The 27,999-nt window shown below is 43.9% G+C and overlaps 1 protein-coding gene across 1 annotated transcript in view; it reads right to left on the bottom strand.

The window, feature by feature from the left end:
* The window catches only part of NAALADL2 (N-acetylated alpha-linked acidic dipeptidase like 2), a 651,889-nt gene that overhangs the window by 45,422 nt on the left and 578,468 nt on the right, over positions 1–27,999 (bottom strand). Inside the window, exon 12 of the mRNA XM_039489638.1 lies at positions 753–846. Coding sequence (XP_039345572.1) covers positions 753–846 — 94 coding nt within the window. The remainder of the gene's footprint in view (positions 1–752; positions 847–27,999) is intronic.

The raw sequence follows: 27,999 nt of genomic DNA on the forward strand, positions 1-27,999 counted from the left end.
TTTTGCCTTTGCAACCCTCTGTTGGGATGCATTCACTAGTACCGGGAACTTATCCTCTCCTCTCCCTGCCTAAACTGGAGACATGTCTGCCTCTCTATGGGTAATAATTCCCCTGCATGTGTGGGCCATGATGCAGCAAATGATAAGGGAAATCTCTACTTTCTCCATGCAGGATTTGTCTTTTTCCCTTCCCACAGCCTGTGATCCAAACACACAGACCAAGGTCATTCAGTTTCAAACACAGCGCTTTCAGGATCTAACTGATAAATCAACTCAAACAAATTATTCAACAGTACATTATTCTGTGAAAACAGAGGCAAGTTGGAGTGATCTGCTGCCAATGTGAACTAGAGTAATAAACAAACAAGCAAGATGGCCACTTGTCAAATGGTAAAAGTTACAGAGCCTAAATGGCTATGAAGTTCAGAGTCCCCTTCCTGCTTGTACTGAATATAGCATTAAATGGAAACAAAATCTTGCAGCTCAGTCATGGAAGTTGTTTATCTTTGACAGTAATTATGAGATGTTAATGCTAATTATTGATTAAACTGTTTTAGTAAGATCAGAAGAAATGTAAACAATTTATCCTATGCTAAACTAAAATTATGTTTCAATCAACATCATAGAAAGACACTGTTTGAGTAATAAAATAAGTAGGTATTGTTTACACTGAAACTGAGAATCTCAGTATTGAAATGTAGTTGAACCTTTTTTTATGTTAGCTGAGATTAGTCTTGCTCGAATAAAATTACCTTTAAGGCTGTTCTGAACTTCTAATGCGATGTCCAGGGCATTAAAGGGCAGAACCGGTTCACTGGCAATTTGCAAAGTCACCTCTCCTGTTAGCTGAAAGAAATCAAGAGAGATTAAACAATTTCTAACACATTTAATACTCAGCATTTCATTTGGAATACCATACAGCTTCGTTATATTGGTCTGCCAGGGAAGCTGAATAAAACACACAGCTTCTTAAGGACAAGCTGAAAACACATACACTAGACCCGCTATTAACAAAATAATTCTAGTACAAAAAATTATAGCGAGATTATAATTTCTGACCACGTCTGCTCAGTGCTTTCCTATGGCATAGGATACTATTGGAGAGGTTTTTTTTAAAAAAATATCTTCTTGTATTTCTAAAAGGAAGCAAATTTAAAATGTTTCTTTTTAAAAAATTTTTACAGTAGAAAGGTGAACTGCTAAGACACTAAGGGCTGGATCCAAAACCCAATGAGGTCAAAGGGAATTTTTTCCACAGACTTTAGCAGGCTTTGGCGCAAGCTCTTAGCACTGAATCACATGAATACAAAGAAACTGAGCTGAGTACTCACAGCGTCTAGGGAGTATGCGATGGCTTGACATGAATAACAGCTTAAAGAAGGTGTTCTGACCCCCACATCTGTTGAAAAACCCCAATAACTTACAGATCAAACACCCCGACCCTGTGATATGGAGGTCTCAGTCCAGCTCCAGGTGGATAGTAACCCATGTCACAAATGTCATTACTACAAATGGCACTTTTGTTGACAATCTCAGAGGTGAGGCCAAGGACTGAACGGGCTTTGGAGGAGAACGCCTCTCATCTACAGGAGGTAGTCTCAGGCTCAAGACAATACCAGGGCAGTGTGTGGAAACTTGCTTTGCTGCTGCGCTGTACCTACCCTGTGATTAAACAGGATTTCAGTTTCCAGCGCCTTCAAACCCATCACCATTCAGGAGCACTATAAAAATACACTGACAAAAACCTGGGGGGTAAAAAACACTCACTCATCTCCTTCATCATTTGGCATTGCAAAGAAAGCTGCAGGGCTATGCTCCAAAATGGAGGGAAGACTACAGGTAACGGTGGCAATGATGAGAAAAATGTGGATTGAATGGAATCATATTGTACAATACTTTAAAAGGCATCAGAAGCCACTGATATAATAAAATGTACCTTCCAAAAATCTACCAGAAGGCTAGAGGCTGAAAATAGCATTCTAACTTTGCAATACAAAGAGGTGGGGAAAGACAACAGTGCTAACTGAGAAACAATATTGGAGGAATTGAAAAGAAAACATCATTCTCTGCTGCACTCACCCCCAAGAACAGATGAAGATGAAGCAACATACCCTCCCCCCCAAAAAAAATCTTTATGGAAAGAGAAGATAAATGGAATCCCAGCAACATCTCTAAAAAAAGCACTAAAAGAAATATTGTATTTGACCTGCCCACTGACTGATTTCAGCACGGAGATAGAAGGAGCACACTGTACACTCACATCCAAGCAGAGACCTGTTGCGAAGCTATTAAGATTTACACCTAAAGAAATAATACTGCAAAAGGCACAGAGAAAGACAACTACCATATATTGAGGAAGAACAATGGGAAAAATAGATGCTATCCCAGGACTTCATCAGGGAAACTGGAGAACAGAGGCAGAACTGTAGGGGGGGGGGATGTCAGTGTTAAAAGGTATGGAGTTCTAGCTGCTGCACTGATATTTTGACTTGATATTAGGACACTTCTGTCCATAGCATACCAATGCTTGGAGGCCATTGAAAAAAAATGTCAACGCATATATTCAGATAGGAAAGGTTTTGATTAAAAAGCATTGGGAAATGCTGCTTTTTGTGAAATATCATGAGGTGCTATGGAAGAGAAGTAGCCCAAGAGAGGAAATTCCCAGATGCAGCAGAAATCTACAGAAATCAGGCTTCCATTACAGGTCCTGAGCACTTGAAAGTTCAGCCCTAAACTCTGACCCCAAAAGGCCAAAGCCTGCAAATCCTTTCTTGTGCTAATACCACATGTGAAATGGACTCAGTTGCCCTTTACCCTAATCACACATCAACATGTATAAGTTGTTAGGGAACAACATGGCTCTAGAACAACTATCCTACTAAATGACAATGAACTGTGGGGAGGAGGGATATCGCGGTTTAAGCATTGACCTGCTAAACCCAGCGTTGTGAGTTCAGTCCTTGAGGGGACTATTTCAGGAACTGGGTAAAAATCTGTCTGGGGATTGGTCCTACTTTGAGGAGGGGGGTGGATTAAATAACCTCCTGAGGTCTCTTCCAACCCTGATATTCTATTATTTCAAAGACAATAAGTCCTAAGTATTGGGATACCGTTCAAAATATTTACACTTAAAATCATTATTGGTTCTTAATTTGATCAATACAAACCTTCACTAAATTTTGATTCATGATTATATAAATTTCTCTCAGCCTCCATACATCTTTGGGCTATGAATGCTATGAGACTGTTGCAGCTTCTGTTCAATGCATAGTCCGATACAAAACATTTGAGACTTGAAAAGCACTGGAAAATGCTTCTGTTGTGATATATCAGATGTGCTATAGAACAGAAGCATCCCAGGAAGCTGCTCCCCCTTTCACCTTCATCCCTAACAGCATCAATTTTGATTATGCTAAATTCCTCCTCCTATGTATGTTTCTCGAAAGCAATTTTGTTTTGCTTCTCAGCTACAAAAGACGAACACCCTATTGTGCTATCCATTAGATTAGGCAATACCAAAAAAAAAAAAGTTATGACTGAAGCAATTTGCAAATCGCATAGTTACAGTATTACATATTGCTGTGGACACTTTTGTATGTTTGTTAATGAAGTAATTGTAGTGTTTATTAAATCACGTACATGGTAAGTTAACCTGAAGAAATCAATCACTGAGAGGAAAGCTCAGAGCATTGATTTGAGCCGAGTGAGTAATAATGCTGCAGAAACATACATCAAGCCCATGTAATGCAGCAAGACAGAAAAGGCCACTGATTTCTTATTTATAGTCTTATTTTTGGATATTCTATCCCCAGAGAATACACATGCAAAATAAAGACGTGTTTATCCCCCCTTCAAAACATGGTTCAGACTGACTACTAAATTATTAAATAGAAGGCTACTTTAGGGAAAGGTACAGACAACATTCCTTTCACAAACTGAAATACTAAAACAAGAAAAATAATAATTGATTCCACCACCACATATTACCGGTTGTAATTATTAATGACAGCTCCTCATACAAGGATCATAATACACAATAACTGGTGTAACATACATGCAATTATCCAGTCTGAAGAACAATATTATAGTTAGTATACCAACTGATTGTGAGCTGTTTATGTTCTGTGATTTAGTATGGAAAACAACACTGAATTATATTTCTATTTCACTAAAGCTTTGGGTATCTTTTGAGAAATTGTTTCCTTAAATAATCGGTAACCTTTATAGTGCAGATCCAATTATTTTCAAGAGAAATGCTAGTATAAAAGATTCTGATAATAGCAGAGTGCTACTGGGTGTGTTACAAAAGGACTGAAAGGGAGTAGCATACGATTATTTCTTTGAACTGCTGCTTCCATCAAAAAATTTTGAATATTCAAAATATATTTGACCTTTGCTGTACATAATCATGTTTTTCATGCTGTTTCACCGTCCAGCTAAAACATAATAAGAACTGCTGCAGGTGATCCATTGACAGGCAGACATGAGATCCTAACCAAAGGAAGAAATCTCCTTACAAAGCTCAATGGGTGAATAACTAAGAAATTCCCAGAGATGAACTGAATGCCTCATCTAGCAAACACCTATTACTAGGTACAGTTCTTCTTAGCATATGTAGCCCCTTGACTTAAATAATGGGAAGCACCGGTTTAGAGACTAGACCTGGTAATATTTGCAGCATCAGACACTAATAGTATGTCTACACTACGGGATTATTCCGATTTTACATAAACCGGTTTTGTAAAACAGATTGTATAAAGCCGAGTGCACGTGGCCACACTAAGCACATTAATTCGGCAGTGTGCGTCCATGTACCGAGGCTAGTGTTGATTTCCGGAGCGTTGCACTGTGGGTAGCTATCCCGTAGCTATCCCATAGTTCCCGCAGTCTCCCCTGCCCATTGGAATTCTGGGTTGAGATCCCAATGCAAAAACAGTGTCGCGGGTGATTCTGGGTAAATGACATCACTCAATCCTTCCTCCGGGAAAGCAACGGCAGACAATCATTTCGCACCCTTTTTCCCTGGATTGCCCTGGCAGACGCCATAGCATGGCAATCATGGAACCCGTTTTGCCTTTTGTCACTGTCACCATATGTGTACTGGATGCTGCTGACAGACGCGGTACTGCACTGCTACACAGCAGCATTCATTTGCCTTTGCAAGATAGCAGAGACGGTTACCAGTCATATTGCACTGTCTGCCATGCCATTGTAAATTGGCAATGAGATGACGGTTATCAGTCGTTCTGTACCGCCTGTTGCTATCATGGGTGCTCCTGGCTGGCCTTGCTGAGGTCGGCGGGGGCACATAGGCAAAAATGGGAATGACTCCCTGGGTCATTCCCTTCCTATGTTTTGTCTAAAAATAGAGTCAGTCCTGCCTAGAATATGGGGCAAGTGTACTAGAGAACCAGAGAGCACAGCCGCTCCGTGTCAGAGCCCCAGAGATCCCGCAGAAATGATGAGCTGCATGCCATTCTAGGGGGTGCCCCTGCAACAACCCCACCCATTGCTTCCCTCCTCCCCCAACCCTCCTGGGCTACCGTGGCAGTGTCCCCCCATTTTTGTGATGAAGTAATAAAGAATGCAGGAATAAAAAACACAGAGTTTTTAGTGAGATAAAATGAGGGGGAGGAAGCCCCCAGCTGCTATGATAGTCCAGGCAGGACATTAAAGGGTAGAGGGGGAGAGGAGACCAGCCTTCCGCTGCTATGATAGTCCAGGCAGTACAGAACCTTTTCTTTAGACATGACGGGGCGGGGGCTGATGGAGCTCAGCCCCCAGTTGCTATGTTGAAGACGGTTACCAGCCGTTCTGTACCATCTGCTGGGAATGACCAGGAGTCGTTCCTATTTTTACCCAGGCGCCCCCGGCCGACCTCACCGAGGCCAGCCAGGAGCACTCACAGGCTGATGACGAGAATGGATACCAATCCTTCTGTACTGTACCGTCTGCCACTGGGGAGGGGAGAGGAGAGGATGCTGCTGTTTAGTGCTCCAGCATCCCGTCTACCAGCAGCATGCAGTAGACATAGGGTGACATTAAAAATAGGCGAGAAACGATTTTTTTCCCTTTTCTTTCGGGGGGAGGAGGGGGAAGAGTGTAAATTGACGACGTACACCCTGAAACACCCGGGAAAATGTTTCTGACCCTTCAGGCACTTGGAGCCCAGCCAAGAATGCAAATGCTTTTCGGAGACTGCGGGGACTGTGAGATAGCTGGAGTCCTCAGTCCCCCCTCCCTCCCTCCATGAGCGTCCATTTGATTCTTTGGCTTTCCATTACGCTTCTCACGCAGCACTGTGCTGAGTCCCTGCTGTGGCCTCTGTCTATCATAGCCTGGAGATTTTTTCAAATGCTTTGTCATTTCGTCTTCTGTAACGGAGCTCTGACAGAACAGATTTGTCTCCCCATACAGCGATCAGATCCAGTATCTCCCATACGGTCCATGCTGGAGCTCTTTTTGGATTTGGGACTGCATCGCCACCCGTGCAGATCAGAGCTCCACGCTGAGCAAACAGGAAATGAAATTCAAAAGTTTGCGGGGCTTTTCCTGTCTACCTGGCCAGTGCATCTGAGTTCAGATGGCTTTCCAGAGCGGTCACAATGGTGCACTGTGGGATAGCTCCTGGAGGTCAATACCCTCGATTTGCGGCCACACTAACCCTAATCTGACATGGCAATACCGATTTCAGCGCTACTCCTCTCATCGGGGAGGAATACAGAAACCGGTTTAAAGAGCCCTTTATATCGATATAATGGGCCTCATTGTGTGGACGGGTGCAGGGTTAAATCGGTATAACGCTGCTAAATTCGGTTTAAACGCATAGTGTAGACCAGGCCTAAGTATCTAAGTTATGCTTACAAAGTATTCATGCACAATCACATAGCTGAAAGTACAAAATACCGTTAAAACAAACCCAATAGGCACAAGTTATGGGAAAAGGCTCTTTTGTCCCAGCCATATTTGCCTCGACTTCAAATTCAACGTATAGAAAATAATAATTATGATTATTTTGGTCTGACAAATGTAGTTTGGTTTCTGAATTGAGGGTACCTGGGAATGTGATAGTCAATAATAAAACCTGTTTTCTAAATTTAAGGTTTCTTTCCCTGGCTCTGCTCTCTTCCTTCTGGCTTCCGACGCACACACATCCACGCCCATCTGTCCCTCCTGGAGTCGATTCCCCTAGTCTGACCACCTACCCCTTAAAGCCGTAGCTTGCACGTGAAGACTCTTCCCACTCTGGCTTGTCTCCTCCCTCGAGCCCGCTTACTCCTTTGCACCTGTTCCTCCATTCTGTCTCTCTCGCCTCCCCAACAGGAACCCCCTAAAGCAGCTGTGCACTCTCCTCCTCCCTGCTCCCCAGCAACACCGGGCTGGCTAGACACACGCAGGGAGAGCACAGAGTGGAAGAAAAGAGATGCTCTCTGCCCTCAGTGACAATGTCACAGGGGTCATAAGGAGGGAGAAACCCTTCTCACTTCCTGCAGCCCTGCTGTATGGCTGAGAGAGAATTCAGTTTACGATGGGAAAAGCATAAAAGAAAATCCTCATGTGATGGACAAATCACATTTTCTTATTTTCAGTGGGAGAATTTCAGGCCACCCATCACTAGCCACTGCCTAACCCTCTCCAATGGGGCCAGGCCCAGAAGTTTGAGAAAGCCTCTCTTAAGAGGGGATTCAGCATCACATGACACTTTTTAGGCTAGCTGTATATTTGGATGTATTTTCCTTCCATCTGATCATCGACATCTTAGCACATCTGCTCATCAGGGAGCTCTACTTGCTTGCAGTTTTACCTAAGTTTCATCCAGCTCACGGATCTAAATGCACTATAAAAGCCAGCACTCAGGGACATCATGTGGATTTGTGACATTACTTGGAGGACTGCAAGGCTATAAACAATGAATGGATTACACTCATCTATAGATGTAGTTTTTCACCTGTGACAGATGTAATATTGGTAATATTCCTCATTTAATTCTTCACCACTTTCTCCAAGTGTATTTTCTACTATTCTAAATTGGAAATATTCTGCACTTTAACTTCCACAATATCTGAGGAAATCCAAGCAAATGGAAATTGCTTTTAAAAAGAGGGGCAGGGGGACTGTAGTGAAGTGAACAGAATGTCAAACGCTTATTATGGCCACTGAGACAATCACAGCCCTTGTGGTAGACCACAACCCCCAAAATAGCATGTAATATGCCTTTACCTTACCTAACATGCATGCCACTTGCCACAAAATGCTGCAGCAGTAACTGCAACTTGTTTACTGTTTCTACAAATGCGGTGTCCATCCTAATACCTCTAAAGTACTTTCCCCAGCACGTACAATCTAGAAAAAATACAAATTTGCCATAGCCAAGAGAAGGCAACCCTGACTAACAAAATATATAATCAACCACCAAAATGATTACGTCATCTGAATATCTCAGATCCCAAGCCAACCCACCACCCAACTCCCAACACAAAACCCTGAGATGCAGCAACAAATTTGGAATCTAACAAACCAGTGGGATTAGCAAATTCCAGATTTGTGGACCACTCACAATGTCCTACCACTCAGTTTTGTCCCTGATGAAAGAAAAAAACATTTAAGCTCTACAAATTAAGGAGAGGAAAGATAGCTCTGTTAATCTTGACAATGGTGCTGATTTTACGCCAACAAATTAGACTCCTACACAATCGTCAGTAATCCAGTATTTATGTAGAGCCTGACCCAAAGCCTATTGAAATGGAGGGGGCCTCAATTGACTACAATGGACATCGGACAAGACTTAACTGATTATTCTTGTGTTATTTTGAGCAAATCAATCATTTTTGGAGATTTGTATTCTAAATGTGAGATGTTTTATAAATTTCAATTTATTTTTCTTTTTACTATCCCAAAAGATGTTTTTCTTGTTACTTGATTTCTGTTTTGTCCACAAAGCAAAGATATTTACAAATTCCTAATATCAATCTTACAAAATTTCTGTATGTTTTGTCATAGGTTATGAATTAAACATCAGTTATTCTGACATATATTAAATATGTAATCGCAGCAGTCATATATAGGATATGTGATCATGGAAGTCACATATGCGGTAGGAGGAATAGAAGCATTGGTTTTTTGCTCACATGTATGCTAGTTGAGCTATTGTTTACTTGCACTTTCAGAAAACAGTTTTGTATTCATGACATAATACTAAGCTCAGTAAGGTGCTGGGGTTTCATGCACAAAGTCAGTTGCAGGACCGGGGCATGCATTGGTATATGCACTGTCGAGTAGAGAAACAGCTTGGAAATCTGACCTGGACAGGACAGAAAAATGAGGGGCCACGATAGACAGCCCCCACCTCCACATGCAAACTATGGTGAACACAGTGATCATATTTAGCAGACACTGTGATATGAAAACCTTGTCCACAGTGAAATATACACATAAAAACATAAGAACGGCCCTACTGGGTCAGACCAAAGGTCCATTTAATCCAGTATTCTGTCTTCCGACAGTGACCAATGTGAACAGCACAGGTAATCATCAAGTGATCCATCCCCTGTCACCCATTCCCAGCCTCTGGCAAACAGAGGCTAGGGACACCATCCCTGCCCATCCTAGCTAATAGCCGTTGATGGATCTATCCTCCATGAATTAATCTAGTTCTTTTTTGAACCCTGTTATAGTCTTGGCCTTCACAACTTCCTCTGGCAAGGAGTTCCACAGCTTGACTCTGCGTTGTATGAAAAAATACTTCCTTTTGTTTGTTTTAAACCTGCTGCCTATCAATTTCATTTGGTGGCCCCTAGTTCTTGTGTTATGAGAAGGAGTAAATAACACTTATTCACTTTCTCCACACCTGTCATGATTTTATAGACCTCTATCATATCTCTCCTTAGTCGTCTCATTTCCAAGCTGAAAAGTCCCAGTCTTATTAATCTTTTTCTTCATATGGCAGCCATTCCATACCCCTAATCATTTTTGTTGCTCTTTTCTGACCCTTTTCCAATTCCAATATATCTTTTTTGAGATGGGGTGGCCACATCTGCATGCAGTATTCAAGATGTGGACATACCATGGATTTATACAGAGGCAATATGATATTTTCAGTCTTATTATCTATCCCTTCCTTAATGATTCCCAACACTCTGTTCGCTTTTTTGACTGCTGCACATTGAGTGGATGTTTTCTGAGAACTATCCACAATGACGCCAAGATCTCTTTCTTGAGTGGTAGCAGCTAATTTAGAACCCATCATTTTAAATGTATAGTTGGGATTATGTTTTCCAATGCGCATGTCTTTGCATTTATCAACATTAAATTTCATCAGCCATTTTGTTGCCCAGTCTCCCAGTTCCAAAAGATCCTTTTGTAGCTCTTAGCAGTCTGCGTGGGACTTAACTATCTTGAGTAGTTTTGTATCATCTGCAAATTTTGCCACCTCACTGTTTACCCCTTTCTCCAGATCATTTATGAATATGCTGAATAGGACTGGTCCCAGTACAGACCCTTGGGGGACACCACTATTTACCTCTCTATATTCTGAAAACTGACCATTCATTCCTACCCTTTGTTTCCGATCTTTTAACCCAGGGATTGGCAACCTTTGGCACGTGGCCCGCCAGTGTAAGCACCCTGTGTTTGCAGGTTCGGCCGATCATGGCTCCCACTGGCTGCGGTTCGCCGCTTCAGACCAATAGGGGCTGTGGGAAGTGGCGGCCAGCACATCCCTCAGTCCGTGCCACTTCCCGCAGTCCCCATTGGCCTGGAGCAGCGAACCATGGCCAGTGGGAACCGCGATCGGCCAAACCTGTGGACGCGGCAGGTAAACAAACCTGCCTGGCCCACCAGGGTGCTTACTCTGGCGGGATGCGTGCCAAAGGTTACCGATCCCTGTTTTAACCAGTTGCCAATCCATGGGAGAAACTTCCCTCTTATGCCATGACTGCTTACTTTGCTTAAGAGCCTTTCAAATACAGATAGATATGCCAAAATACACATCAGGATACGGTCTGCGTGGTATTGCTGTTTTAGCATTGAGCTATCCCGCATCTTAGGAGTTATTCCTTTTTGTCAGAACTGTGCCCGAAGACTAGCTACATGCTATGCAGATCTCAGCGGGTGCGAGTGTTGAGCCTGTATTTGTAATACCTTTGGACATTTTTAGCTACACCAAGTGTAGAATGCCAAACAGACATCTCAGAACTGTTTATGTGCCAAGTTACAAACAAAATAACTTCAAAAGGCAGGTAAACTGCTATATTTATCCTTTTATGAACACTGCTCTTCAGCACTGGATTCACTCCAATTCTATCTGCTACAGCGAATTAGAAACAGGTACTTGAAGTTTGAATTGAGCACCAGCTCCTCCTTTACATGTCAGCGTATTACTATACTGGACTTCCTATCCTCTCCTGTACATGATCATTTTGTTCTGTATCAGCCATTACTTTGTATTGTCCCATGCATTAAGAAAATGACCTTCTGATCTGCATGCACATATCATCATGTATTGGAGAAAATCAGTACATGCCCAGAAGCTGATTTTACTAGATACATGGTGATACACTTTAGAGTAAATAAAGGCAGAGAAGAAATTTACAGTAGCTGTGGTATAGGCGACAGAGTCTGTGGCTGGGATTTAAGAGACCTGGGGTGTATTCCCAGTTAGGGTTGTCACCTGGTCAGATTTTCCCAGGCCAGGATCATTCCTTTTTTGAGGTAGCTGTCCTCGGAAATTGATAAGTCTTCTCAGGACTTTAAAAGTCTTGGTTTTTCTCAGCTGAGTCCCCCTCCTAGCAGCAGCCTGAGAGGTGACTTATCTTCCTCCTCCAGGGTGCTGCTGTTCCTCCTCCCTCCCAGCTGTTCCAAGGCTCCCCAGCAGCTGTTAAGAACTGTTAAGAAGCTGCAGCTTCCCACCTGACCAACAAGCTGCTGAGAGCAGTGAAAAGAACTTAAGGCAGCAACCCCACAGCACCCTGCTTCGCACCATGGTGGCAACTGTTCCTGCTCAGTATGGCCCTGTTCCCACTCCCCGGAGCCATCTCCTATTCCCCTCCCTTCTGTGCTCCTCTTCCCTTGCTAAGGGATGTCTCTTTTTCATTTGTTTGTTTATTTTTTTGAGCCTCGGGGGTGGCAACCCTACATTGATTCATTGTGTGACCTTGGATGCAATGCTTGATTTGTGACAGAAGAGGGGACCCAAGCAATAATGATGGCCTCCTCCACACAGAGTAATCTGGTACTCATCATATGTGGGAGGCCAGGCCTTGCACGTCAATGACAGAAGAGGTAACAGGGCTCTGCCGCCAGAATTATAAGAGCCCCACCACAAATTAAGATCTGCTTGGATGATGAATTTAAACTCTGGGGCTCAGTTTTCCAGCCTCTAAAATAGGCAGAATCTGATTGGTCATGTTTTTTCTCCTGCATCTATACCCACGGGTGGACAGTTGAAGGTGGGCACAGAAAGATAACATGCTGGCTGAGTTACTTGGAATATGGGGGGAGGGGCAGTGATTCAGGTAATTTAGTTTTAAAAAGGAAATCACAAGACAAATTTAAAATGATGCTTTTATGTTGCAGGGCCATTATTTTCTGTTTTGCTTAATTGTCCTAATTATTAGCTCTTAATGGCAGGGACATCTTCCCTCTTCCCAGGTATATGTACAGTGACTAGCAGAATGGAGATCTCGCTTGGGGTCTTTGGGAACCACCACAACACAAGTATCAACACAAGTATCAATAAGTGTCCTGACCTTAATAAATCATAATATTCTGCATATATTTATTGACTTTCATCAGAGAATCTTGGTGCTTGACAACCTCAAGTATTCAAAAATCATGAATGACTCCCAAAGTCATGATTTTTTTTTTTTTAAGAATAATAAATGTGGGATTTTTTTTATTTGCCTTTTGGTTTTTCAAAGTGCACTTGCTTCACATTTGAAAGTTTTTGTCTGCATGAAGGATGGTGAGGTTTGTTTTTGTTTTTTTTAAATAAAAGCAGAGATTCTCTTAAACTCTGGCATAGCCTTCCAAGGGAGATTGTGAAATCCCTATGATTGGATGTTTTTAAGAACAGGTTCGACAAACACCTGTCAGGGATGGTCTAGGTTTACTTGGACCTGCCACACCGCAGCAGGCTGGCCTTGACTTCTCCAGGTCCTTTCCAGTCCTGCATTTCTATGTTAACAAGCTTTGGCTGTAACTAAGTGTAGTTTTGGTGGACAGATTAAGAAACAGGAGATTTATATATATTTTTTGTTTAAAATTTTATTTATTTATTTTTAAAACAAAGGCTGTTAAATTACCCTTGGAACATTTTTATCAGCACTTTTGGAGCAACATGTATTATTTGTTCTTACAGTTTAAAGCTGCCTCAGGACTAGGTCATGTACTGAAAATCAGGGACAGATATATTTGTATATTTTTAACACTCAGTTCAACACAAGTTATCTGGTAGCTTGCATTTCAGGTCAGCAGAGGGCTCTCCAAGAGAAGCATACAGTGACTCTAAGACTACAATAGATGAAATAGAGAATAATCATTCACAACAGATAGCTGTTTCTGAACAAGGGAAAGTATTCATCATACTATGACATGTTATAAATATTAAATGCATTACTCCAAAAGGAAAACATTTCACCTAATATCAATTTATTCTCAGTTCAGGAAATATTGATCAGGAAGTAAACGAGTTAATGGACAAAAAATTTTCTGTGTGTGTCTCTACATACACAAACTCGCACACACACACCCCTACATTAAAATAACACTAAGGTTGCAAAGTCAAGCACTCAGAAGTTAGGAAATGCTAGAATCAAGATTGCCTGTGCAACCTTAAGACACCTCCTGGTGTGTATGCATTATGATACAGTCTTTAATTACATACTCACATACTTTTTTTCTACAGTATCCCTGCCTCATTCAATGCTTGTGATGGACAGTGCTCACTTAATAAGCAACTATACATTTTATTTTCACCTTCTTGTTCGGTGTGTGGTCTCATGCCTTATTTACAACATTTTATTCAAACCCTGCCTGAAGACAGCACTGTTTGTTTCCTTATGGACTTTTCTATGGCATTTTTCACAATAGTGTGAGACAAGGGGGTATTATTATTCCCCATTTACCAGTGGGTAATTGAGGCACAGAGACTAAGGCAAACATCCACTGATTTTGGGAGCCCAATTTGATGCTTAGCACCTAACTTTACAGAGTAATTTAGCATTATACAATTATTTATATGTTCAAAGCACAGCTCCATTGATATCAGTGGCAGCTGCGAGTGGTCAGCACTTCTGCAAATCAGACCCAGGTTCTCAAGTCAGGCATCTAGAAAATAAGCAACCTTAAGAATGTTCTTTAACACAGTTGTGTGTATTTTATATATTATATATAAGTTAAATGTTCTCAATTTCTAATGGCAGGCCATAGCCCAGCCTATAAGGCTACACATGACAGGCATAAGGGTAAGACAGACCCTGCTTATCTTGCTCCAGGGGGAATTCTGTGCCACTGCTCACATGCAGAATTCATATCCCCCCCATGTGATAGAAAATAGATTCTATCACATGGGGCTCCGGGGTGGGGTCACAGAGTGGCGTTCAGAAGAACTAATGGGGGGACAGCATTGAGCCAGGGGCTGAATGGGAGTGGGGGTGCAGGGACACATGGGGACAGGAGAGGCTGGGGTCAGCCACGGTCTGTATGGGAGAGGTTCCCCAACTCCCTAACAATCCTCCCCATCCCCACAAAAAACCCGTTCTATACTTCTCCCACCCGCAACCAACAACTCTCAAGGTTCACTCCTAGGCTCCTTCCCAGTAATTAGTTCCCTCGCCCTCAGCTCCTCCGTTACCCCTGACTCCCCCAAGCCTTTGCATTGCTTCTGAGAGATGCAGGAATTACATTTCTGTATTGTAGTTTAAATTAATTATTACTCAAAGCTCTGTATTAATATGCCTAATAAGGAATCTATTTATAAAAAAAACATTTCCTGAATCTTTTTTGTTGTTGTCTATATTAGTACAGACACACTTGCTGACAGGTATTTTGAAATAAGTTACCAAAATAATTGAAACTGGCATGAATGTGTTATTTTGACAAATAAAATATGCAGCATTTTGCAGAATTTTATAATACTGTGCACAGAATTTTCAGTTTTTTTGGTGCAGAATTCCCCCAGAAGTATTATCTCCATTCACCTATATGGCCTACCTGCATTACCACTGCAGGCCCTGCTGAGGGGGTGTGAAGGTGTGTTCCTGCATTTGTAGGGATGCGGGTAGAAATGGGCAGAGCCTTAGGTCCTTCCCCCAGCACACTGGCCAGCATAGCTGAGTTGCCACAGGAATTAGCAATCTGCTAATGGTCATGGCTTTCTGAGGCACAGTTCCTTCCATGAGCTGCTCCTGGATAACCCACTACATGCCACCCATTACACAAAGGTGGATGCAAAGGGACAATCTAGTCTTAATTATTTTATTCTTGTTTTGTACCCACAGATGAAGGGAGAGCAGAAACAGCATGGAGAGTCTTTGGGGCATGCATGTAACTCGCATTACTACCAATAAGGGTCCATGCTTATATATATTTATATCTGTTAAAACTCTAATCTTTAGGTGTGCCCAGGGGTGGCTCTAGGTATTTTGCCACCCTAAGCATGGCAGGCAGGCTGCCTTCGGCGGCTTGCCTGCGGGAGGTTCCCGGTCCCGCGGATTCGGCGACAGCCTGCGGGAGGTCCGCCGAAGCCGTGGGACCAGCGGACCCTCCGCAGGCATGCCGCCGAAGGCAGCCTGCCTGCCACCCTTGTGGTGACCGGCAGAGCGCCCCCCGTGGCTTGCCGCCCCAGTCACGCGCTTGGCATGCTGGTGCCTGGAGCCGCCCCTGGATGTGCCCAAAATGTAAAAATAAACCAACAGATAGAAGGGGCCCCTCCTCTAAAACCTCCTGCTATTACAATCACTCACAGTTAGGTTTTTTCTGAGGAATGTGGAGTAAGTCAAGTGTTACGAATATGCATTGAGGAAGGGGTACTTCACTTTATGCCATCACTCCATATCCACAGCTCATGCCAATAAAATCTTTATCATTATAAACTATGTGTTTTTCTGAAGGAAAAGCTTTTTTTTAAAAGCATTTTAAGAGTTTGTATGTGTATTAATTTTATGTATCCCTTCAACTGTAAAGCCAGGTTGCCTTGGTTACCATGTGCAGGCCTGAATGAAACAAATTTAGAAGATTGTTTTTAAATCCCAACAATTTTGCATAATAACTCCCCCATTAATCAGGATGCCACAACTGTAGGGCAAAATGACCTTGTAAATTTCTGAATTTCTTTGACCCACCTTTGGAACAGGGAAAAGAAGGGGGAGAAATTATGTTGGATCCTTTTACAATAAACAATGGTGACAGAAGCTGGTTAGTAGAAGTCTCAGAGAGGGTAGATTAGCTGCATGGGGGTGCATGAGAGATGGGCAATGATGCACAATATGTTTGCATGTATCAGAAGATATAGTTCCCATTAATTGTTTTAAGCATAATTTGATGACAATCATACATTTACATAATACCTTCCATCTTGAAGGATCATATAATGGGTGACTGTCAAAACTGATATATGAATTACGGATCCGTTTCTCTTTATCCACCACTGAAACAAAGTCATATTTGGGGTAAAATGCAGCAACTGTTTAACAGTGCACAGCCACACAACAGCACAGCTTAAGATAGGAAGTGAAGAATACCTTTTCCAGTTTAAACTATTAGGTAGGAAGAGTACATTTACCAAGACGGAATTTCCCTAGGACAATGGAGTTACCTCCTATTATGTACTGTTATGAAAAACACCACAGGATGTTAAAGATGGCATGTGGTCAGAAGCTGGGATATACAAAAATAACACTCTGCCCTCCAATATTATCTTTGGCCTTGGTGAGTGAGTGAGTGCCACCTACAGAGCAGTCAACATCACTTCCTGAAGCACCTAAGTGTTTATTAGGGGGCTCCTATCTGAGTCCTGATTCAGATCAATCCTGCATAGTTATAAGAACTGACAGGGTCACACCACAAAGCGGCATGACTTCAGAAAGCTGAATTACACCAATGATCATTTTCTTAGTGGATGTATGCCATTCTACACAGGCAGCAGGAATCAAGCAATCATGATTCACACACAAAAGGGGTGGTGGTAAAAGTATAGCTTTAATTGCATATGCTGTCATAGGGAGGTTCAGAAGTCCTGCAGCAGCAGCAGCTCCAGCTTGACACAAACCATTTGCACCGCAAATAATACTTTGTTTTAAGGCCCTGATTAGTCAAGCAACTGCTCACATGCTTAAAGTTACACACGTAAACTAAGACTATGGCTACACTTGCACTTCAAAGCAAGCGCTAAAGTGTAGTCAAAGCGCCAGCGCTGGGAGGGAGCTCTCCCAGCGCTGTCCGTACTCCACCTCCCTGTGGGGAATAACGTACAGCGCTGGGAGCCGTGCTCCCAGCACTGGGACTTTGACCACACTGGCGCTTTGCAGCGCCGCAATTTGCAGCGCTGGAGAGGGCCTATGCAGGATCTTCTATCCAAGGACAACAAAGTGCTTGCCAAAGTGCCGTTTCATCAGTAAAGACAATTCTTATGCTGAATCTGTAAGAGTCAATCAATCAGACTAAAACTTCTGGCATTGTAAAAGCTAGATGATAGTCACCAGAGGGTAGCAATGACAGATAATTCAGTAATAGGAACCATAGCTTACAGTATAGGGCCTGATAACATCCCTCTAATCACTTGCCATTTACAGAAATATATTTGATTTAATTGAACTTATAAAAAAAAAAGAGCATCTCTAATCATACCTCATCAGCACACACTTATTATTCAAAAAGAAGCCATATGTATTACCAAGCACTCAATTAAAATAATGCATATAATCTGCTTCGATATCTCATAGTCTTTTTCCTCTGATTATTCTATCGTAATTCTTTTCCTTCCATCAATTTTTAAAAAGAAGTTGGTCTTTTTTCCCCTTCTGTACACTGCTTCCATTTATAGACTCTTCAGTGTTGAAGATCATAATGTCAGCAACAGGAAATGCCTTTGCTACTTTGGCAGTGAGATGCATAACCCTTCAAGCCTCAGTGCATAATTATGACCTTCAAAATATGCAGCTACCCAGGACCTGACTCAGCGTGAAGGTTAGCGAGGAGGGGCTGATGAAGAGATGCTGTCCTGTTTTCTGCAGCTCAGAGCCTTCCCTAGCAGGCAGTCTGTGTCCTGCCTGGCTGTGATCCTCACTGACCTTTGACTTCTCATGAACATCCAGAGTCCCAGGAGAGCCTGGGAGCCAGGAAGAAGTCAGTCCTGGACCTAGAGGAGTCAGATTTGAAGAGAGTGAGGGGCAGTAGGAAATAAAGGAAGAGTATGAATCTCTGGGCTGGCGGAGCAGAGAAGCAGCTGCAGGGAAGTGATAAGGCAGTGGGATTTTGGGGACCAGGGCCAAAGAAATGTATCACAAATTCTGTCTACACTGCTTAGATTCAGTATTTATGAAAAAGGTCAGAGTTGTCTTTTGTCTCTCCCTCCCAACACACCTTACTGTGTGTAAGGTTAGTAGTTTAATCTGAAAAACATTCCCCATCTCCCAATGCATAGTTGTGTGCATTTTTCCACTTTGGTCACCCTAACCAGTGAGGATTGGCACATCGGCAGCTGACTAAAAACAACACATTAGCTTGGAGGGACAGAGACTGGCCTACTGCACTACCAGGGAACCACAGGAAGCTGCAAGTATGTAGGATTGTAGTCACTAGAGATGGAAAAGACTGCTAAGATTATCAAGTCCATCCCTCTTCAGGGACACCTTAAGACAGATCAGACACCAAACTGATACTTCATAAAATCATAGTCAAAACGGAGGGTTATACAACACAGAGCTCATTTCAGACTTTCCAAGGAAGCTCAGTTGGAATATCCTATTAGACAACTCTTTTAATTAGGGCTAAATTAGGTGTGTACGCTTGTTGCTCAAGGTCTAATTCAAATACACAATTTCTGTGCACTTGTTCCAGCTACATTTTTTAAGAAGTATGTCGATTCAATTTTGTGTAACTATAACTATTTATACAGAGCATGACACTCAGGCCTGGTCTACACTAGACTTCATGCCGCGAGGCACTGCATGCCATTCTAGGTGGGTCTGCCACCAGTGCCCCACCAGTGACGGTGGACTCGAGGGCGGAATAGTGGTGTGACAGTTCCTCCCCCCCCTGTTTCGATGGGGAAGAAGAGGAAGAAGGGTTAGGCGGGCGGGCGCGGCGACATGGAACCCCCTCTTCCTGACAGCCAGGATCTTCACTCTCATCACCTCTCAGAGAGATCCCCAACCCTACCCCCCGCAGGACTCAGAGGGAAGGATCAGGGAAGGATCAGTGTGCAAAGTGCAACACGTTATTTTTTTTATTTTTTAATACATTGTATAAAAAAAAAAGAAATTTACAAAATTAAAAATATTAAATATATATATATATATTATATATAATATCCACAAAAGGAACACAACAAAAAATAAAAAAAAAAAAAAAAATTAAAAATTTAAAAATTTTAAACTATAATATATATACTATATAATATATATAAAAGAATAATGGGACAAAAAAAATAAAATAGAACATTTCGACTCTTCCACGCCAGGACATCCGATATAGAGTGGAACCCCATCCCTACTAGCATTGCTGCATATGTCCCTGTCTGCTGTGCGCGTCCCCCCACATGCGTCTTCTTGGTCTTTCAGTGACCCCGCCTCAGTGATCTCGGTCTGCAATACTGCATCTAAAGTAGCAATAATTAGTGGTGTTACTATTGTAAATGGGTTTGGTTTAGGTTTGTATAACAATGACCTCGCCTAACAGCCACGCCACAGAGTCCACAGAGAGAAAGCATCCTTGTAGATGTTCTGCAAGACCGCAGTCAGGGAGAGAGAGCCCCTGCAGTGCATCTGCAACCGCCTCCAACGCAAGAAGTCCTGTCCCCCTCACCCAAAAGACTAAATTTGTACAAGCTCTTTCTTTACAGCATCAAACCAGTCAACTCCAAGTTCAAACCCCCCCTGTGTATATTTTTTTAAAAGCGGTGGTGTGTTACTGATCTTTTCCCTACGTTTTCTGTGTCAGAAGACTTTCTGTTGTTCTGTGGGGGGAATGTATAATCACACTGCAGCCCCCAGTGCCCATGCACAGAGACTTGGCTGCAGGGTCAGCAGGCAGGGCACACAGACTGCACAGTCACTAGGCACCAGAGACAGGTGTGGTGGTGTATGTGGCTGCTTCTTTTTCTTGTTGTATGTGCAGGGTCCTGTGCCTGGCTGCCATCTGACATCCCGAATGTAAGGCTTCTCTTCCCATTTGGACCGTAGTCACGATCCTCCCGGTGCCCCCCCCCCCCCCCCCACCTCCCATCCAGGCAGATACTCACTGCAAACCCACCCATCAGTGCACACCTTCACCAGCACAGATGCTCTTTGTTTTTCAAAAATAAAAAGAAAATGCAAAGTCAAAAAAGATTTTTTAATTATTAAAAAATGTCCTTAGTTTTAAAAAAAACTTGGGAAGTGGGGAAAAAAGTTTGGTATATGATCTCTCTCTCTCAATCAAGTGGTCAGTCACAGGTTACCCTGCTCTGCGAGGGAAACTTCCTTTTCAAAGCCTCCTGATGCATATCGCTTCGCTTTCTCTCTCTCCTCCAGTCTGTCTGGCTGATCGTAACAGCAGCCAGGCGGATATTCTTTCGCTGATGTGTCGGCGCGAGTCAAGGTCCGCCATCTCCTTGAGACGTCCGTCAAAACACACCACGACCATTCTGCACTTGCTCAGCAGCTTAGTTGAAGAGAGTTCCTTCAGTGTGCGCCTGCTAGGGTCCCGGATCACTGTAGGCATCTGCACATCCCCAACCGTTATTTTGTGGTCCGGAGAAGAAGCCTGCCTGGAGGCGCTAAACAGAACAGACAGAGTGAACAACACACGTCATGAACACTGCCCGCCCCCCCCACCGTTGATTTTGGTAAAACCCCCGGTCCATGGTCCACCAGCAGCAGCAGCAAAAAAAAAGTAAGTTTCGGTTAATGTACTGGCTGGCCTGGTGGGCTGGTGGGGATAGGATGGATGAGTCCATCTATAGCCCCACCGCAGGCCCGCAGTTTGGGAATCGCGCCATCTGGCCTGGGATGATGGCCTTTCTCGACAGTCACTAGAGCAGCAGAGCAGTTGCTCGTGCTATGCGACTTCAATGACTACTTCATCCCCCCCACGACCACCCACGCCACGCCCCACGCCAAGTGGTTGACTGCGCTGTGTCTGGCTGCAGAGGGTGTGAGGAGGGCTATGGCCACTCGCTTGCACAGTCAGGGGCTCTCTCTCCTGTGTGTCCCTGGCGGACAGGCAGGGGCACAGTCACACACAGTGCAAGGAAGTGCCCTACGCATCCTGAAGTTTCGCAGCCACTCTGTCTGTCCCAGACCTGCAGCACACCATGTCCCACCAGCACTGCTTGTTTCCAGAATCGCCCCCCAATCGCAGAACACACCCATGACCCATGCCACATGACCATCCACTGCATGCATTGGGGGAAATCCACAAAAAATGCAGCGGGCGGTGCGGAACTGTGGGTGGATAGGTTCACAGTGTGCAACGCTCAAAAGTCGGCTGGCCCGTGAATGTGGACTAGAGTTTTTTTTTGTGTATTTATATGGATACACAAATTGAATTTATAAAGGTCGAATCCACAAATTAACTTTTAATAGAAATCGAAATAGTCCTGTAGTGTAGACAAGCCCTCAGAATAAGAGGCAAGTACTAGACTGATATCAAGACTGATTAATACCTTCGGGAAATGGAGAGGAGAAAACACCCTCCAAGTCATACCACTTTCCCTTAATTAAACCATGCAACTTACATGTTTTTTTGGTTTGTTTTGTTTTTTAAAGAAAATATTAAGGATGCTTATGTTTGGTAGTGAGTGAGCTCCCCTAAGGCTTTGTGACAATGCCTGGGCTGACAGACTCCTTAAGCGTTAGGAAATCTGCGGCCACTTTGATGTACCTGCTGAAGTATTTTATAATTAGTCTGCATGCTCCCAAGGTTACTGATTCACCTGAAAAAACAAAAACAAAAAACATTCCTCATCTTTCAAATCCATCTCCGAGTAACAAAGAAGAAAGAACTAAGCAGCAACATTTCTCATTTCAGACTATTTATATGATTAGCAAGAGAGGAGACTTGGAGAAATATATTGTGCTATAGATTGTTACAGTCCCATATGAATCCTGAGACTCAAAAAACTGCAGAAGGATCTGAAAGCAGAAGTGAGATTTATGCTCATGTTTGGCTTCCTAATAACTGACTTGTTATAAAAATTATTCAAATTGTGATGGAGATTTCATTCCATTGTGCTATCTTCCCACATGTGGTTTATTCCTTACATAGTGATATACTAATGTAGACTCTGTGTTAAAACAATAAAGGCAGCAACACATTATAGCAAACTACTCCAGTCACATAGATTAAATACAGATTACTACTGAAAAAATTATGTTGCTCCGTCAAATGATGGCACTTAGTATAAAAAAAGCCCAATATTTACCCACAGTTACCACACCATGGTAGCTCTATTTCCTGTTCTAAGTATCTTATTGTTATTAATAATTATCATTAGTTTTCAAATACCAAAGACACACTATGTGCCTCACAAAACACGTAAAGACATGTTCCCTACCTTGAAGGGCATACAAACTATACCAAAGAGGACACAGAAATCTAATATCAAACAGAGAAGGGGGAAGAAGGGAGATGACAAAAGACACAGGTGACAAGAAGGTCACAAGGTTACCCTAGGAGTCCTGTTGCACAGAGCACCTTGCAGAATCAGGGCTGACGGCGTATACGCATCTTGCTGGTTAAGTTCCTTTTTTGGCTGGTGTTCCTTTCCTTTGTTTTTAATTTAGTTGAATATCTATTTTCCCCCGACTTCAGGTCAGCTTCATGGCAGAAGTGAGTTTTTAGGAGAGATTTTAATGTGGTGAGGGACATGTCCAGGGTCGCCCAGAGGTGGGGGCAAGTGGGGCAATTTGCCCCAGGCCCCGGGATCCGCAGGGGCCCCCACAAGAATGGCCGAGGCTCCCTCCCCGGCCCCACCCGACCCTGTCTCCGCCCCTCTCCCGGAGCCTCAGCGCGTCCAGCAGCGTCCCTAGATAGCACTGCAGTGTGGCTCCGACGGAGCCCCTTGCTCCGCCCCGCTCAGAGCCGCATGGTGAGGGGGCAGGGCTGCGAGCTCCAGGCTGAGCTCTCCCTCCGCTCGGCATGGAGCTCGCAGCCCCGCCCCCTTACCACGCGGCTCTGAGCGGGGCGGAGCTCAGGCCCCGCCGGAGCCACACTGCAGCTGTCGAGGGAAGCGCCTGGATGTGCTGAGGCTCCGGGTGAGCGGGGAGCCAGGGGTAAGGGGCCGGGGCCAGGTGGGTTGGCTGGCTAAGGGGCAGGGAGTCCCGGGGACAGTCAGGGGACAAGGAGGAGGCAGAGGTTGGGGGGGCGTCAGGAGACAGGGAATGGGGGAGTTGGATCGTGAGCGTTCTGGAGGTCTGTCAGGACTCAGCGGGGTGGATGGGGTTGGGGCAGTCAGGGGACAGGGAACAGGGGTGGGGTCCCGGGGTGGTGTGGGGGGGGGTCTCGGGGGGACGGTGAGGGGACAAGGAACAGGATGGGTTGGGGATTCTGAGGGGGGCGGGCAGTCGGGGGACAGGAAGTGGGTGGGTGGGTGGGTGGGGGTCGGATAGGGGGCAGAGCTAGGCTGTTTGGGAGGCACAGCCTTCCCTACCCTTAAGCTCATCCAGCAGTGTGAGGCTTGCAGAAGAGCCAAGCTGTTAGCTTTTCCATTAGGGCTGCCATCCCTTTCACTTCTCAAATGCCAAATTATAGTCTACATTTAATTTCAGTGCCATAGGGAGATTTATGTCAGGGGAGGGTAGCTTCATTTAAAATTAGCCACTGGGGGAGGGATCACATGAGAAGAGCAATATCCTTCCCAACCCTACCAAGGGAGACCCCCCTCCCCTGCATTCCCTGAGGCTTCAGAAGGGTTAATTCAGTGGTTCTCAAACTTTTATACCTGTGACCCCTTTCACATAGCAAACCTCTGAGTGCGACCCCTCCCTTATAAATTAAAAACACTTTTTTATATATTTAACACTATTATAAATGCTGGAGGCAAAGCAGGGTTTGAGGTGGAGGCTGACAGCTCGCGACCCCCAGTAATAACCTCATGACCCCCTGAGGGGTCCTGACCCCCAGTTTGAGAACCGCTGGGTTAATTTAATTTTAGCACCCTGTGTCCACTCACATGCATGTGCTATTTTGAGCATTTCAGTTTTCACAACATAGGATCATCTCAGATTCTGGAACAATTCATCTCAAATGCTCAGTTCGTGGAGTATGTACATAAGCTATACTAAAGACAAACCCACAGTAACCATCTCCAGTTTGTGAGGGACCCCATGGAGCCAGTCTCTAGGAAACAGATAAATGCATGGAGGTTAAGTCCATTAATGGCTGTTAGCCAGGATGGGTAAGGAATGGTGTCCCTAGCCTCTGTTTGTCCGAGGGTGGAGCTGGATGGCAGGAGAGAGATCACTTGATCATACCTGTTAGGTTCACTCCCTCTGGGACACCTGTCATTGGTCACTGTCGGTAGACAGGATATTGGGCTGGATGGACCTTTGATTTGACCCAGTATGGCTGTTCTTATGTGCTATCCTAAATGAACCCAAAGTTATGGAGACAGATACGTGTCAAGGAAGCCAGCAGAATATCAGAAACCTGGAAAAATCTCTGACTGGATGGGCTCAGGCGTTTGGTCACAAGCTGAGGTGGTTCAAAGGTTTTGAATATTTTTAAGCAGAATTTTTTTATTGCTTCTTTAAACAATCAAACACGGCACACACACTTCTGAAACCCCAAACCATATTCAGGTTTTGGCAGACTAATTTCAGCTTTTCAATTAAAAAAAAACACAAAAAATTTTGAAGGAAAGCAGACATTGTCTGTGATTTTTTTTTCTGCTTTTTAAAAACCAGATACAGAAAAAGTTTTGATGTAAAATATTTGTCCAACCCTTTTAATGAGCTTTAGTGACTTTTAGAACTAGCTGATGCTGAGAACCAGTGATACCATGTAAAGAAGTTTTCTCAAAACTGGGTTTGTGCCAAGATGCAGAAGGTTTATTTTTCCCAGGGCTGCCTGTGAGTGCGGAGCAAGTGGGGCAATTTGCACCGGGCCCCACAAGGACCCCCATGAGAATATAGTATTGTATAGTACTGCAATTTTTTTGTGTGGAAGGGGCCCCTGAAATTGCTTTGCCCCAGGCCCCCTGAATCCTCTGGGCGGCCCTGGACATGTCTAGTGGACAAGTTCAGCACAGGCATTCTAGGCATAAGGAACAGCATGGAGGAAAGCATGCAGACTTTAGTGAGAGATGATGAAAGAGATATTGAAGAAGATGTGGGAGAGGGGGAAACAGCAGAAGAGACCAGGTTTGAGATTGAGGCAGAAGAAGATCAGTGATATAGAAGCGTGAAAGAAGGACATAAAGTTTGAATTTGATGCAGAGCACAATAGGATGCTTGGGGACCATCGTGAAGTGGGGGTGACCTGGGTTAAAAGGACAGCTGAGGAAGATCATTTTGGCATTATGGATAGACTGGTGGGTGGTGAGATTAGCAGATATAGTAGTTAAACTGTGAAAAGTTTAGGATTTGGATAAGTGATTTAGGACAGGGAGGAAAGGAAGGATATTAGAAATATGATAAAGTAAAAAAATGTAAAAGTTATAGGGAAATACTACAGAATCTCCTAGAACACTGTAGTAATGGGGTAACTGTCCGCTTGTTAATTATGTCCAGTGTAAGTAGTTTATTGTCAGTGCAATTCCCCCAATCCCTGCATGCTCCTCAATTAAATTGTTTTTCAGTTCATAAGACAATAAGTACTGCAGAGTGTAATATGGTCATTGATAAATAGTGAACAAATTAACAGGAGAGTCCACAGCAGACATTCAAAGGGGCGTGCATGCACAAATCAGGGAGCAGAAGAGGTCTCTAAAACATACTGTGTGTACAAGACAGATGGCTGGTTACACACTGAAATGTTCCTTCTTTTAGCAGGCTGTAAGAATTCCCTTCCCCACCTCCCCTGTGGAAAGACAACGTACAAACTCTGAGGCACTCTGAAAAGCTTTAGTCTAGACTAATTCATCTGAGGCTATCTTCAAAAGGCTTTCCATGACAGAGTGAAATTTCTCATCAATCTTTTTCACTTCTACATTACAAATCTGAGAAATACAAACCACTTTTTTTTTAAAGCTGATCTTTTATAATCAAACTGAAAAGCTCTACAGGAGTTGTTCTGGTTTCTTAGGTATCCCACAATACCATATCTGTTTTAGAACATAAGCTAATGATGCATATGGCCAGGACAGCTACAATAATCAGCAGGTGGTTTATCAGTTGGCATAATTATATATGTTATAAAAGTATTTACTAATGCTTATAACTAAGAACACTGAGTCAGTGCAAAAATGGTCACAGACTTCAGTGGCTTTTGGATTAAGTCCTAAGAGCAAGATTTTCAAGGGTTCAGCACCCACAACTAAGGCCAGATTTAGCTAAGATCACAGTCTCCATTTATCAGAGGGGTAGCCGTGTCAGTCTGGATCTGTAAAAGCAGCAAAGCATCCTGTGGCACCTTATAGACTAACAGACGTTTTGGAGCATGAGCTTTCGTGGGTGAATACCCACTTCGTCGGATGCAAGGAACGAAGTGGGTATTCACCTACGAAAGCTCATGCTCCAAAACGTCTGTTAGTCTATAAGGTGCCACAGGATTCTTTGCTGCTTTTAGTCTCCATTTAGGCACCTAAATGAAAGGGCCAGATTTTCAGACATGCTTAGCACCCAGTAGTTCCCATTATGTCACTTATGTCCAGATGTTCAAAATAGCACAGCAGCCAAGATGCCTAAAAAGGAAATGAACCCCTTTGAAAACCTGCTCCAAATACTGAGCACTGAACTCTTGAAAATTTGACCCTAAAAGACTGGAAACATTCCCCCTCCCCATTTATACATTATGCTCTTGTGAATAAATACACTGCTTATTGCTTTTGCATTTAAGGCAGAATGTTTTAGTGGTTTAGAGTGAGGGAGTAGGCAGTAATTTGGAGTCAAGGAGATGGTAGGCTATGCCCAGTGGAGCTGCAACTGTGGTATTCCAAACACTAAAACCTCACTTCTAGGGGCCAGGGGCGGCTCTAGACATTTTGCCGCCCCAAGCATGGCGGCATGCCGCAGGAGGCGCTCTGCCAGTCGCAGGTCCCGCGGCTCCGGTGGACCTCCAGCAGGCGTGCCTGCGGAGGGTCCGCTGGTCCCTCGGCTTCAGTGGACCTCCCGCAGGTGTACCTGCGGAGGGTCCGCTGGTCCCGCAGCTCCACCGAAGCCGCGGGACCAGCAGACCCTCCGCAGGTACGCCTGCGGGAGGTCCACGGAGCCCTGCCTGCCGCCCTCCCAGCGACCGGCAGAGCGCCCCCTGCGGCATGCCGCCCCAAGCATGCACTTGGCGTGCTGGGGCCTGGAGCCACCCCTGCTAGGGGCAACACATATTATGATAATGGTAGGCTCAGCGATGTTGTTACTCCACAATTTGGTGGAGTGGTTTCTCTGCCTCCAACCCCAACACTGTTGCTCCATACAGAGGCCATTACTCAGGCACTGAGACACAATGTACATTTATGGCATATGATCACAAAGCAGGGTGGGAGGTGGTTCAGATGAGAAAGAAGATCTATAAGAAAAATCTTAATTCTGAAGGCCTAATTTTCCACTGTTTTGCACAGTGTGTGCCCATGAACAGTAGATATTTTAAATGCTACCAAATCCAAATGGTAGCATTTTACACCTTCTTTGAGCAGACAGAAAT

The sequence above is a fragment of the Mauremys reevesii genome, linkage group 9, assembly GCF_016161935.1.
Source record: "Mauremys reevesii isolate NIE-2019 linkage group 9, ASM1616193v1, whole genome shotgun sequence".
NCBI lineage: Eukaryota > Metazoa > Chordata > Testudines > Geoemydidae > Mauremys > Mauremys reevesii.